General features: G+C 42.8%; 1 protein-coding gene across 1 annotated transcript; it reads left to right on the top strand.

Annotated features, from left to right (window-relative positions):
* The first annotated feature begins 1459 nt into the window (after positions 1–1459).
* On the top strand, positions 1460–14754 carry LOC114355920 (extensin). Its single transcript, XM_028308968.1, has 6 exons — positions 1460–1602; positions 7346–7438; positions 8964–9094; positions 10896–11042; positions 11879–11997; positions 14484–14754. The coding sequence occupies exons 1-6, from the start codon at positions 1587–1589 to the stop codon at positions 14491–14493; spliced, it is 516 nt and encodes a 171-aa protein (XP_028164769.1). The 5' UTR covers positions 1460–1586; the 3' UTR covers positions 14494–14754.

The raw sequence follows: 14754 nt of genomic DNA, 5'->3' as shown, positions 1-14754 counted from the left end.
ATTTCAATTTCTTAATCATCCTCTCTATTCTAAGTTGCAAGATTTGTCGGAATATGTAGACTCTGTACCTTATTGGACTCATAAAACTCCACCGTGCCTTGTCATAAGTTTTCGTAAATATATTTCTTTACAAGCTCCTAGCCATAGATCTGCATACATGCCTCTGTTCTGCTCCAATTATGAATCCCTAATTCTCTCCCCTGACATTTATTTCGACTTGGATATTCCAAAATATGGTAGTTCTGCATTCCCTACTTTTAACCTTGTTTTAGAATCTAATGGCTGGCATGATTGGCACCATATTTATTGTGACGCTTCGAAACATTCACCTGATGGTAACGTGGGCGTAGGTGTTTTTCATTATCAGTACAAAATAAATCAAAAAAAGATGTTCCCTCCTGAGACGTCAGTATTTACGGGTGAATGCTTTGGTTTATTCAAATCGCTAGAATATATATTACTCATGAAACTTAAAAAGTCCATAATTTTTTCAGACTCAAAAAGTGCATTACAAGCTTTGGCTAAATTCCCTTTTAAAGCTAATATTAATTTTCCAATAATTATTGATAGTAGAATATTACTTAACAAGTGCCGACTGAATGGTTTCCAGGTAATTTTTGCCTGGATCCCATCTCACAGTAATATTCCCGGTAACGAAATAGCAGATAAAATGGCAAATGAAGCAGTGCAGTGTGGAGATATATTCCCATATAAAAACTTCTCTCATGATTTAGCTACCCTTCCTAAATCCTATCTTCGTAAAGCTTGGGAAGGTGAATGGAATAGTAATGACCTGGTTAAAGGAAAGCATTATAAGAGTATACAGCCCAATATCCCGGTTAAACCTTGGTTTTTCAGAACGACGCTCGATAAGACAGCCACCTCTATTCTCATTCGCATGCGGTTAGGACATACATGTACGCCAGCACATTTAGCTAGACTTAAAATCATTGATAGTAATTTATGCGATTGTGGCTCTGAAGTAGGTGATATTAATCACATCCTGTTTTCCTGTCCGAAGTATGATCGCTCACTTTTTATGTCCTCTTTGTTAACCCTCCGTGTCCCTTTTCCCACTTGTATTAATACCCTTTTATGCACAAACAATCAAGATATTTATAAATGTATCTCCTTATACCTATCTAAAAATGATATAAAGGTTTAGTTTTTGTACTTTATACATATATATGTTTTGTATTATATTTTTAATATCTTATTACATCTACCTACCTACCTATATTGATCCTATCCTTTTAAATTTCCGAAATTCCGATATTTCCTACATTTTCGTTTCCCTACCTTTGTCGTGGCAAATGCACATGCCGTGCGAACAAAAAAAAAAAAAAAAAAAAAAAAAAAAAAGTACAGCGAATTTAACACCAGGCTGTCAATTAGTAGGCTCAAAAATTTGACAGAGTGGGTTCTCTATTTCCTATGTATTACTTTTCTCTATGCAAGAATCGTTGTTTATGGTGCGTTGTTTCTTCTGCGACTGCGTTGCATATCCAAAGCGATTTCTTTGTAAAATACGCATCGAGACCATTAGTGCAAACGTTTTAACTAATAATTAAACCGTAGTTTATTAAATGGCAGACAAAAAAGGTATTTATGCGCTTCTATTTTATTAATTTCTTTGTTCTTTCTTACTATTCAATTTGACACATGTAACGTCACATAAGGCTTGGTTTTCCTTATTTTGGGTAGTTTATATCCGTTAAAACTGTAAATTACTTCTTTTTCTTGCAATTTGGGGTCGAAATACATACAATTTGATGTAGGAATGTCGACAAATTGGTGGAAGCAAGGTAGATCGATAATCGTACGTGAATACAAAATGGAGGGTGATCGACATGATTCAATGGCCCAAGAGGAGCTGAATCTGCATGTCTATATTTAGTTTAATTCATTACGAATCCTCGACTGCCCTGAATTAATCTAACTACTATTTACGGGCTTTCTCAGGGATAAAATTAGTACCATACTCTACCTATGACTTGTTATAGTCTATTATCCACATAAGACATGACCAAATGTTAAAAATAGTCTCAATACTTGATGGGGAGTCTTTAAATATTCTTTTGGGCCCTTCCAGAGAGATGTAGGTCAATAATGAAGGATGTGGTACAGTGGGAAATAGGTCACATCTTGACACCTGCGAAGAATTGATTGATTTGCATATCCTGTGTCAACTACCCACTTGATTTACATTACCTATTGAGATAGTGACCATTGTTTGTCTCTAAATCTAAAAACATGTACATTAATATATCCTTCTGTGGATAATTCAGGTTACCTTCTCCAATTTTCTAAAATCAATATTTCTCTTGGGTTTATTCTTATAAGATTTGTTTCATTCATAACTGAATGATGCATTCAAAGTATATTTTGACAATAAACAACCAATTAAAATAAAATAAGTCTGAATATTTTTCCACTGTCTTTATCTTGAGAAATTTTGGAAATATCTTTTCAACTGAAAGATGTCCACTGTTAGACAAAGACTGCCCTCAAGGATTTCCACCACTACAATAGAAACTACCTTAATCAAATTAACTTCTAAACTCAGTTCTCTTTACATAGTTCAATAAATTATCTAATAGACAAATTATGCAAAATAATTGTATTTCCAAAACAGCCTTGGTGATGTTACAAATGTCAAATATTATTCATGAAACTTTGCTTGGTTAGTCAATAAATAAAATTATTCTGACGAGTTGTAAATCGAAGGCAATTAACATAGTAATGAAACGTATTTCACAAACATGTTGCTTTACTGTACGACAATTTTTTTACTGTATATTACAAAAGTAGAATCTTTACGATTAAAATCCAAGTAGACAAGAAAAATTTACACTCGTTCAGAATTCTACAAGAGGATTGGCTTAAAATTGACAATCCGATCTTAAATCACTCCTCTTTAGTGCAATATCACCGACACGGTCACAAATAAAGGTGTCACAAACGGTGAAGATCCAATATACATGCTAAAACATAATCTCTAAATCTAATTAAAACACACATGATGAAGATACAACGACTACAATTGAGTATCTTTGTCATATGTGACATTGCCCGGCGCTGGCCGGTGACGGTCCACGATGAGTTGAGACTTGATGATAATATGGCTCCCGTAATCCTCCCCCTAGCTGCTGCCCTTTCGACAGGTGCCGAGCGGCCTCCAGAGTCTGGGACGACAACTAGTACAGTTCATGTAATGATTATCATATAGAACTTTTTCTTTCTTTATTTTTTTCTTTTTGAGAACATAGTTAAAGAGAGACAATATGATATGTGCGTATCGGCGAGTGGACGATCGTATGTGTTATTAATTCAATTGTAACCCCGTAAGTGGAGGTCTGACTGCTATTTTTCTTTATTACGTCCCTAAATTTTGTCATGTCACTCACTTCACATTCACCAACTTATTGTCAAATCACTTTTTTCTTTTTAACACTTATTACACTTGACTACATGTTTTAAGGTTAATTTTACAAATTACAAAAATAACATGTTTTTTGTGTAGTTTATTAAAACATTTTACTGTTCATCAAAATGAAACAGTAAAAAACATAATATAATTTCAAAAAGTAACAGTCAGACTTTCAGTATACTTTTCGTAAAACCGATAAGTTTGTATGTTAAATGGAGATAATTTATTTTGATTTTTTTTCTATTAAAATAAAACGTCAAAAAAAATATATCCAATAGGACTGTATTGTCATTGAAGCTAAATGGTTGGCTGTACAGTAGATGTTTTTTGCTTGAAGTTATTTGTATAGTGTAAGAAAGTCCTTTTGGATATAATAATATAACCATAGAAACTTATCGGTGAAATTAGCTAACACTTTAATTAAAAAAATAAGTTGTTTTAAGCATCTGAGTTCTGTTTATTGTTAAAAAAGTAAAAAATATAACTGTTTTAACCTATAGAAATATGATAATGATAAGTTGAACCAGTTTAAAACGAGCACACTGCATATCTTAAAAATGAATTAAAAATAAACAGGACTCAAAAAAAAATTAAACTTGATGTTTTTTGAAGGCTACGTTTTCTTTTTTCAAAATTTAAGTTCACAGCTTATTTTTTTAACTGTTTTTTTCTTTTAACACTTAATTTTATGAGACAACAATGACCAGTGACTATTAAACCAAATTAAAATACGTGTTTCGTGTGGGTACGGTCATTTTTGTTCTGCTAGCAATTTCATTGCACCTAATTTTGATATTGACGCAAAAATGTCAAATAAATTAGTATCATTCTCAATCATATTCTTGCCTCATTATCAGAATCCCTTAACTGAGAGGGTCGTATTTTGTTTTGAGTTTTTTTGTTTTTCATACTTAGTGTAAGCTAACATTTTAGAACTAATTTATTAAATGAAAATATGTCAATTTATCTAGCCGTTTTTTTAAGTAGAGAACTAAGGCTGACATATTTTCATTTGAAAAAAAAATCTTAAGTATTTTTGATGATATCTTAAGGTTTTTTGAAGCACAAAATATAAATAGTTCATAATTTTGTGCTTAGGTTCAACTTTTTCAAAGTGTGTCTAAAAGACATCTAATGATGTACATATTAATACAACAAAGATAAGAAGTTAATAAGTTTAATTTACCATTGCTTCTATTGCTTTTTTTTAGCAAAAAGTTGAACCTCTTAACTATAAGATTGTGTGTTTTATACTAACCAATGGAAACAAATCAATAGTTTTTGATAAAATGGCCGAAAAAAATATTGGTTTGATTTCATTGTTCTCAAAAATTGATTTTTTAATCAGTTTTTGTGGACATTTTATTCATAAGTATGGTGACGGTGAAATTGGCACTACTAAATTAAAAATTACACAGAATACCAAATGATTACTGAAATTAGTGCCAATTTGCAATTTATATGTTTAATTACACTGTTTAAATGTAAGATTAACATAAACTATTTGTATATTATTAAAATATTTAATAGTATGCAGATACAATTTTGACCACCCTTTTTTAGTTTGATAATTTTACTTTTACTTTTAATAATTTATTAAAAAGGTTGGTCAATGCGGATTGTTAAAATGTTAACAGGAATGACACCAAATGTTAGTGCGTGTGTGATTAGAATAAGGTTTCAGACTGAAATTATGAGTTTATTAACAAATTGCTAAATGACATACATTTTTGTCTACTATTATGATGTACCTTAAAGGGCTGTCTCTAAGTTCAGAAGAAGATAATCATATCATAATTTTCGGTCTGAAAGTCTATGACCATTTACTGATAGTCATAGACAATGCATGCAATCAGCTTAATGAAGGACAGGGAAGTATGTCAGTTGAATGGTCCGGACTTGAGTCTATGGTACATGATACCCACAAAGACAATTTTAACACCTTTTTCTAGGGTCCACCTCACACATTACAATTTTTATGTCATTCTTTTTGGATTTTTTTGGTCCAGATTATTTTACAGGGTTCCTGATTTTTGGTCACCCAACCGATAATATTTGATAAAATGCGTAATTTTCCGGATTTGTTTTTGTATTTTAAAATATGTTAACAAATCCGCGCTTCTGCCATTAAAGGAATAAGCTTAGATATTTATGTCGACCATATTGAAAAGAATGCCATTTGATAATTAATAATTGTGGCGTCTTTTTGGTAGTGGATTATTTACTAGTCATCATTACTGTGTTGGAAGAGGGGTTGTTACCAGGATTTTTGTGATTCTAACGTGGATATTGTTTTCATAAAAGTTTTGCTGTTCGTAGCAGCTGATTTTGTTTTTGTTGTCGAGCATGACCATGTTTTCTCGCTTAGATACTGTTTTGTTTGTTATGTAGTGTAGTGTAGTTAAGTTGAGTTTAAGGCATGCGGTTTATTTTTGTTGTGTTGTTCAATTTGCATGTTTCTATGTCCTTCCACGCACTCATCATAGTTTTGTTTTTTTTCTGCTTCGTGCATAAATGCTTGGAAACAGCAAAATGATATGAAAATGTCTTCGAGTAAATGTTATCGAAAATCTTGGTACAGTGCTAGTTAGTTACTTGAATAGATTTATATAATGTTTTCTTTTTCAAGGAATGTTCACAAGATGTATCCACGTTTTTATTGGACGCCTTTCATGGAGCCCGTTCATGACTTTGAAATTTGGAACGCTACAAATTTTTTTTGGCAGAACTTTAACAATGAAATTAATATGTGTGCTAAAACAGAACTTTGCCAAAATTCATAGTCGTTACTATAATAAATAAAATAATAAATGTCTTTTTTACAAAGGTCCTTCGTGTGATGACTGTTTTGTTAATTAAGATTTTTTTACATCAAAAAATTATATTCAGAAATCAAAATGGTCACACTTTCTCATGTACACTGCACTTAATATAAATTAGCTGATTATATGGAAAAGTTTTATCTTTTTCATATGGTCAGCGTCTAGTTAGTGTGACCATTGAGGAATGCATTGTAAATAACGTTTGGTAGGACACACATGTGTTGAGACGTTGATTTAACCTACCAAATCATTGTAAAATCGCTTCGGGAGGAAAAAGAGAAAAGAAAAAAATATTTTTTGATTATTTTTCTTTTTTTTACCGAACGTGAGTCACTTCACTGTTGAGATTTTTTCAAAAAGTTTTTTTTTTTCGTTACTTTTTGGGGGAATCTCATGCTAGTGGCAAATGTAACGCGTTGTATGGGCATCGCTTGTCGTTAACACTGACGTCAGTGAAAAAAAGCGTTAATGAATCATTTTTTTTATCAAGAAAAAAAAAAAGATTTTTTAAATATTGTTGTTGTGATTTCATTCGCGCTCAGACTGTTCTAAATTATGTTGCCGTGTTTGATGATTGGTATTTTTTTGCAAAAAAATTTTACCAGAAATATCGGTGACATGGTCTGGTACAGTCGAACCGCTGCGTCAAGCGTGAATGCTCGGGCTTGGGTTGCGGAATTGCCGCGGCTGACTGTACACCGTCCGTCTGACATTGTTGGTTCAACAACAAACGATTTTTGATACCAGTGCCGGGTGTCGAGAAGTATTTTTCGAGACTGAGCGATTTTCTTATTAATTTAATATTAGTGTTGTATTAACCGACGAAGCTATGAAATTCTTTTAGATAGACATTGTAATTTTAATTCAAAGGTAGATAGAATTTGATATTACTATAGTTACGTATGTAGAGTGCTTTCTTCCTAAATAGTTCCAAAAATAAATTCGGAAGCATTTAATTTGACTTTCGGTCCCTATCCAAATAACTCCGCGTCAAACGCTCAGTCTCGCCTCGACGCTCGGCGGTGTCGGACGTGCGGTGGTCGCGCGGCGGAGATCGCTGCACTTCTGTCGCTCACGGGTCGAGTTGTTGCAGTCACACCGCCGCTCGGCGCCTACCCCCAACCCCAGCCGCCCCAGGGGCCATTCCTGCCGGCGCCACCGCACCAGGCTGCGCCTCAGTATGGAGGTAAGTTCATAAATTATAAGACTCCCCGAACTGCCCCGAAGACACACTTTTTGTCGGATATTACTGATAGTTTGGTCAACTTCTAATTTGTTATCTGCAACTTTATAATATGTTCATACTGTAGGCCTAAGATGCGCGCCGTGATAACTTTTAACGGCGTCAAAATGTATGGGCAAAATCGATAAAATGGCGTGATAAACGCTTATCGCGGCGCGCATCTTAGGTCTACTGATTTAGGCTGCGTTTCCACCAAAGCTGTGCGAGGATGCGTTGCCTTCTACTTCCAAACTCCGTCTATGGACTTGCTGATACAGTATGCGCAAACCTCGCAACATGTTCCTCGCACACATCCCTCACTTGTTGTTTTGTATGCGCAAAAATCTAGCTCTGCTAAATCGTTTCCACCAAAGCTGTGCTGACCCAGGCGAGGTAAATAAAGCGATTCTAATGGTTGTTTACAAACACATCCCTCGCTCTCGCTACGCATCCTCGCACATCTCTGGTGGAAACGCAGCCTTACAGCCCGACAAAATTATTTCCTGCGACTTGTTAATTTGTTTTTGTGTAATGAATGTGTGTGTTCGTAGTTTGTTATCGAGAACAAGACCTTGAAAAAGGACATTAGGCTACTTTTTGTAGCAAAACTAAAAAGAAACAATTTGAAATTAAAAAGGGGTGAAAGAATTTGTTTTTAGGAAGTTATTCATCATGTTTGATGATAATGAAAACGATCATGCATTTGGTGATTACAAGGCAGGTGTTTTTGGGGAGATACACGCACGAAAAACTAGTTTGACAAACCGAAATTCACGAGGGCTAAGCCGCGGGCAAAAGCTAGTACATTATAATAAAAGACCAAAGCATGTTCAGATGCGACAAACGCCTAAAAACAGCGGATATGTCGGCACGTGCAAATCTTGTAACTGATCCGCGACGCACTGCGCGGGCGGGGTCAAGGCAGTCGCGACCGGTTCCGACGCTCGGTTAGGGTCACTATCGTCTGTAGGCGTTCGAGTGAGAGTGCATTATGCAGCTAGTTAGACAGACTAACATTTATGATGGTGACAGATTTAATTTAGCGATCGCGTCATGGAGAGTAGCAGTTGCGTACAAAAAAGTAGCGAAGTGGTTACGCAATTAAAACTTACGAATGTTGCTTTGTCAAAAGGTGTATGTGATAGGACTGCTGTCTGACGGTTAATACGAATTGTTATTTCCGGTGTTAACACCGGTTAATCTCTAGGGATACTAGGTATTCTTTTCTTGTTCACGCCTAACCTAAAACACTTATCCAATTTTGATTTATATGATAAATTGGGACTTGGCAACTTTAAAAAAAATCTTTAGGGGTAATAGTGTTTTTAAACGGACACGATGGCGTCAAAGCCTTTATGTAATGGACCGTAAGCAAGTGCTATTGCAAACCCTTAAACCTTGTCTCCACTTGAGCATGCTGAGGCAAATGAGCGGCTCATTTGGCCATGCTCAAGTGGACAAGGCTTTATGTAACGCAATCCCCCCGCAGTGGCAGGCGGGTCTCCGTACGGCGTGACCTTCGGCGGCGCGGGCGCGGGAGCCGGCGGAATGTACGCACCGCCACCCTACGACCAGCTGCAGCACCACCAGGCCATCCCGGCGCTCAGCCAGCAGCTGCCGGTGAGTGTATAACTTGTCCCAGCCCCAAACAGAGGTCTACGGAGTGACGTGTGGATCCAGCGATAAAGATACTCAGCAGCTGCCGGTGAGTGTATAACTTGTCCCAGCCCCAAACAGAGGTCTGCGGAGTGACGTGTGGAACCAGCGCTCAAGATACTCAGCAGCTGCCGGTGAGTGTATAACTTGTCCCTGCCCAAACAGAGGTCTACAGAGTGACGTGTGGACCCAGCGCTCAAGATACTCAGCAGCTGCCGGTGAGTCCTCGTCTCCCTGGCAGGCCTGGCTCTGTGTGCCAAGTGACTGGCCCCTATCTCTCTTCACGGTGAGTGGCCGGCATGACTTGCAGCACCACCAGGCCATCCCGGCGCTGAGCCAGCAGCTGCCGGTGAGTTTATATCCCTCCCTCCTCCTCAAACCCCCCACAGAGGGAGCTGGCGTGACTTTTAGCATCACCAGCACATCCCAGCGCTCTAGACACCTCTCAGCAGCGACGGTGATTGGACCGGAGCTCCGTGCGGTTCCCCAGTGGCATATATTCCTCCCCTCTCTCACTACTTCCTCACAGAGAGGTGGCCGACGTCACTACGGCACGATTAGGCCAGCTTGCCGCTTATCCAGCGGCTGCTGGTGAGTGTGTATCCCTCCCCCCTCCAACTGCCCCACACAGAGGTCTACGGTGTGACGTGTGGATCTAGCGATAAAGATACTCAGCAGCTGCCGGTAAGTCCTCGTCTCCTTGGCAGGCCTGGCTCTGTGCCAAGTGACGGGCCCCTGTCTCCCTTCACAGAGGTGGCTGGCATGACTTGCGGCACTACCAGGCTATCCCTGTGCTAGCCAGTAGCTGTCAGTGAGTGTATGTAAGAGCGCTTTCACATTTAGGCGATTTAGCAGCGCGACAAACGCGCTGCCGAAAATTTAATACTATGTGACAGCTGATGCCCCCCTTCACATTACAAAAACGCCGCTGCCGCGCTTCTAACGCCCTAATGTGAAAGCGCTCTTATCTTTTCCCCTGCCCCCAAAGAGGGACAGAGGTCTACGGTGTGACGTGTGGAGCCAGCGCTCAAGCTTCTCAGTAGGTGGCTCTCACTCAGATGCGGACAGGGTTAGCTGGCACCACCACTTGGTCCCAGGGGAATGGCAAAGCCATCCAAAGACCACCCTACAATGTTGAGCAAGTCTGTATAGTATATCATTGGCGCAATTAAATCGGGAAACTCTTAAGCTTTTTCATGAATGTTTGAAACTGCATCGCGGCATGCAATGTGACCAGTTTCTTCATCAAGAGTATCTTGGTGTGTATTCAGCCGAGTGTATCGAACCAGTTCATTAGTGGTGTGTCCTTTCCGGTGCCTGGCGATCGCCAATGTACAACTATACCTGTAGGTAATAACGTTCATGCATGACGAATGTTTTCATGATCGCTCGGCTACATCAGAAATATAATGCAGTAGATAAAAATTGAATCCACCAAGGGACTTGGTTAATAGGTCAAGAAGCTGTTAAAGTCTTTGGACCGATGAGCTGGTAAAGGTCTTAAAGCGCAGGACTAGTGTTTTCAGAAATTCTTGGAGGAGTCCTTTCTCCAGCAGTGCCTTACCTCCTCCTTTGTTCTTCTGTTTAATTTCGTTGCGGGTCGAATGACAGTTTAACTTTCCCCCGGGACAAACTTGACCTTCATTGGTTGGGTTTTTATGGCGGTCAAGCTGTAGATCCTGGAACGAGAGGTGGGAATAGTCCCGTTTGTCCAGCAGTGCACCTCTTAGCTAAGGACCCATGTTAATATTAAACATTTCCACAGATGTATAGCCCGGCAGCGGCGATGTACGCGGCGGCGGCGGGCTATCCGGGCTACATTGGCTACCCGGTGCAGTACTACCCGTATTACCCTACGGCCGCTGCTGTGCAGCCTTCCATCCAGCCTCTGCGACCCACTATCATGATTCCTGTGAGTATATGTTGACGATTTTATGATGATCTTGACTTTTGTGACTTTTATTATAGGTATTCACTAAACTGACTCAGTGCCATTGACATATTATGACGTGACAGAGCAGCAAAGGGTGTTTTTGTGACGGCCAAACGTCGGTGAGACGTTTCGTTCCGCTCCCATACAGTCCCATTCAGTCTCCCCAACTCACACTTTGTGGAATGGGGATCTTCGACACAGGCCGTTCAGAACCGGTCGTTATGTTAATCTTTGCTTGAGAGAAGCCTTTGTCATCCGGCAATGGAGGTCTTTTGAATAAAAGCAACTAATTGACCAGCTTTGGAAGTGTAGACTTAAATAATCCATTTGCCACTGATGGATTCGAGAGGGTTGTTTTAATGATCAGTCGTCTGCAGTGAAGTTTTAATGATCTGAAGATTGTAGTGCTGCAAATATGCATGAGGCTTTTGTCTATTAGCTTGCGTCATTAGAACACTATGATGATGATGTTTTCTTTTACATTTTGATTCTCCCCTCCAGGTTACTAACCTTTGTTATGTTACCTGTCATCCGCTTTGCACTGGAGAAAAGTCGAACCTTAACTTCGAACTTCTATGTTCTTTCTTCTTCTTATGAACTTGACCTTCACTGGTTGGGTTTTTATTGTCGGTAAAGCTGTAGATCCTGGCTACACAGGAGTTGCAGCGGTGGCAACGAGAGGTGGATATAGTCCCGTTTAGTGTCATTTTTTCATCGATTATAGTGATCATAGTTTAGGGTACTTTTTTCCAATCGTTATACCTCGACGACATAATCATAGCGTTTGATATAATTATCATCATTTTTCCTTGCAGAACGGTTTCGAAGCCGGCGGCCGCTTCGAGGGCCTGGCGCAGACGCTGCTGCCGCCCGCGCCGCCCGCCGTGCCGCCCTCGCCCGCGCACCTCGCCGCGCTCCAGCCGCACCAAGTGCTGTGAGTACACCACCCGCCCTGCCAGCAGGAGCGACCGCAGCGGGCTCGAGGACCCGGCGCAGACGCTGCTGCCGTACTGAGTACACACTGTGCCAGCAGGAGCGACCGGAGCGGGCTCGAGGACCCGGCGCAGACGCTGCTGCCGTACTGAGTACACACTGTGCCAGCAGGAGCGACCGGAGCGGGCTCGAGGACCCGGCGCAGACGCTGCTGCCGTACTGAGTACACACTGTGCCAGCAGGAGCGACCGGAGCGGGCTCGAGGACCCGGCGCAGACGCTGCTGCCGTACTGAGTACACACTGTGCCAGCAGGAGCGACCGGAGCGGGCTCGAGGACCCGGCGCAGACGCTGCTGCCGTACTGAGTACACACTGTGCCAGCAGGAGCGACCGGAGCGGGCTCGAGGACCCGGCGCAGACGCTGCTGCCGTACTGAGTACACACTGTGCCAGCAGGAGCGACCGGAGCGGGCTCGAGGACCCGGCGCAGACGCTGCTGCCGTACTGAGTACACACTGTGCCAGCAGGAGCGACCGGAGCGGGCTCGAGGACCCGGCGCAGACGCTGCTGCCGTACTGAGTACACACTGTGCCAGCAGGAGCGACCGGAGCGGGCTCGAGGACCCGGCGCAGACGCTGCTGCCGTACTGAGTACACACTGTGCCAGCAGGAGCGACCGTAGCGGGCGCCGAGGTCCCGGCGCAGACGCTGCTGCCGTACTGAGTACCTTCTGTGCCAGCCGGAGCGACCACAGCGGGCTCCGAGGGCCCGCAGACGCTGCTGCCGTACTGAGCACCTTCTGTGCCAGCCGGAGCGACCGCAGCGGGCTCGAGGACCCGGCGCAGACGCTGCTGCCGTACTGAGTACCCTCTGTGCCAGCAGGAGCGACCACAGCGGGCTCCGAGGGCCCGCAGACGCTGCTGCCGTACTGAGTACACACTGTGCCAGCAGGAGCGACCGTAGCGGGCGCCGAGGTCCCGGCGCAGACGCTGCTGCCGTACTGAGTACCTTCTGTGCCAGCCGGAGCGACCACAGCGGGCTCCGAGGGCCCGCAGACGCTGCTGCCGTACTGAGCACCTTCTGTGCCAGCCGGAGCGACCGCAGCGGGCTCGAGGACCCGGCGCAGACGCTGCTGCCGTACTGAGTACCCTCTGTGCCAGCAGGAGCGACCGTAGCGGGCGCCGAGGTCCCGGCGCAGACGCTGCTGCCGTACTGAGTACCTTCTGTGCCAGCCGGAGCGACCACAGCGGGCTCCGAGGGCCCGCAGACGCTGCTGCCGTACTGAGCACCTTCTGTGCCAGCCGGAGCGACCGCAGCGGGCTCGAGGACCCGGCGCAGACGCTGCTGCCGTACTGAGTACCCTCCCTGCCAGCCGGAGCGACCGCAGCAGGCTCCGAGGGCCCGGCGCAGACGCTGCTGCCGTACTGAGTACCATCCCTGCCAGCCGGAGCGACCGCAGCAGGCTCCGAGGGCCCGGCGCAGACGCTGCTGCCGTACTGAGTACCATCCCTGCCAGCCGGAGCGACCGCAGCAGGCTCCGAGGGCCCGGCGCAGACGCTGCTGCCGTACTGAGTACCATCCCTGCCAGCCGGAGCGACCGCAGCAGGCTCCGAGGGCCCGGCGCAGACGCTGCTGCCGTACTGAGTACCATCCCTGCCAGCCGGAGCGACCGCAGCAGGCTCCGAGGGCCCGGCGCAGACGCTGCTGCCGTACTGAGTACCATCCCTGCCAGCCGGAGCGACCGCAGCAGGCTCCGAGGGCCCGGCGCAGACGCTGCTGCCGCCGGAGCGAACGCTGCTGCCGCCGCGTGTCTACAGGGTTTACGCCCGCTTGTATACAGAGTGCGCCACGTGTACGATACGAGTATTTAGGGTTTACGTCTACGCCGCGTGTTTACGGAATGAACGCCGCGTTTCAGTTTAACAGGGTTTCATCATCATCATTTCAGCCATTGCTGAACATAGGCCTCCCCCAATGATAATAATAGTCGGTTGGTAGCGGCCTACACATATTTATGGGTCGACGTCCTACACTACGCTTTCCGGTACGTGGCCTCAACTCCAGAACCTTGCCGCGCCATCGGCTGTCAGTTATGGGTATACTATGTGTCCTGCTCATTGCAACTTCAGCTTGCTAATCCGGTCTACAGGGTTACGCCGGCGTGTATACAGTACTCTACGTGTATACGCCGCATGTATACAAAGTGTACATTACATGTATACAGAGTGTACGCTGCAAATATTACAATACTTTTAGTTTTTATTTTGATTGAGAAACCTATCTTCCTTTATTTATTTGCATTTTAATTGTTGTAACTTAGTTATTTAATTTCTAGCGTTAAGAGTCGCATCTCAAACTAATTTGAAAATTATAAATAACTTAAAAAAATCGAACTGCCTAAGGCGGGAATTGAACCCACGATTGTTGTAACTTGTTATTCGTCATTTTTTTTATGAAAAATTAATGATAATTGTGATTTTTCCTTCCAGGTGGCGTTAAAATCGATCTGAAGACGGGCGAGCTATCCCTACAGGCACCGATGCAACAACGGTAACACACGGACAGATTCACATATAATTATTATATATACTTACTTATACTATTACTATACAGGTTTCGACCACTTATTCGTTGGTTCCCGTTCGACGTAACTGAAAACTATTTTGGTTGCCAAACGAAATAGTTTTAGGTATAAATTATAAATCTATCGTTTGTGAAGAATTTAAAGTAGTGTAGTGATATTCCAATATACAGTATGTA

This window comes from Ostrinia furnacalis, unplaced genomic scaffold (assembly GCF_004193835.3).
Source record: "Ostrinia furnacalis isolate ACB-3 unplaced genomic scaffold, ASM419383v2 OfSCF2576, whole genome shotgun sequence".
Taxonomy (NCBI): domain Eukaryota; kingdom Metazoa; phylum Arthropoda; class Insecta; order Lepidoptera; family Crambidae; genus Ostrinia; species Ostrinia furnacalis.
Note: the sequence above shows the minus strand (reverse complement) of the source record. Positions and strands in the feature narration are given on the sequence as shown.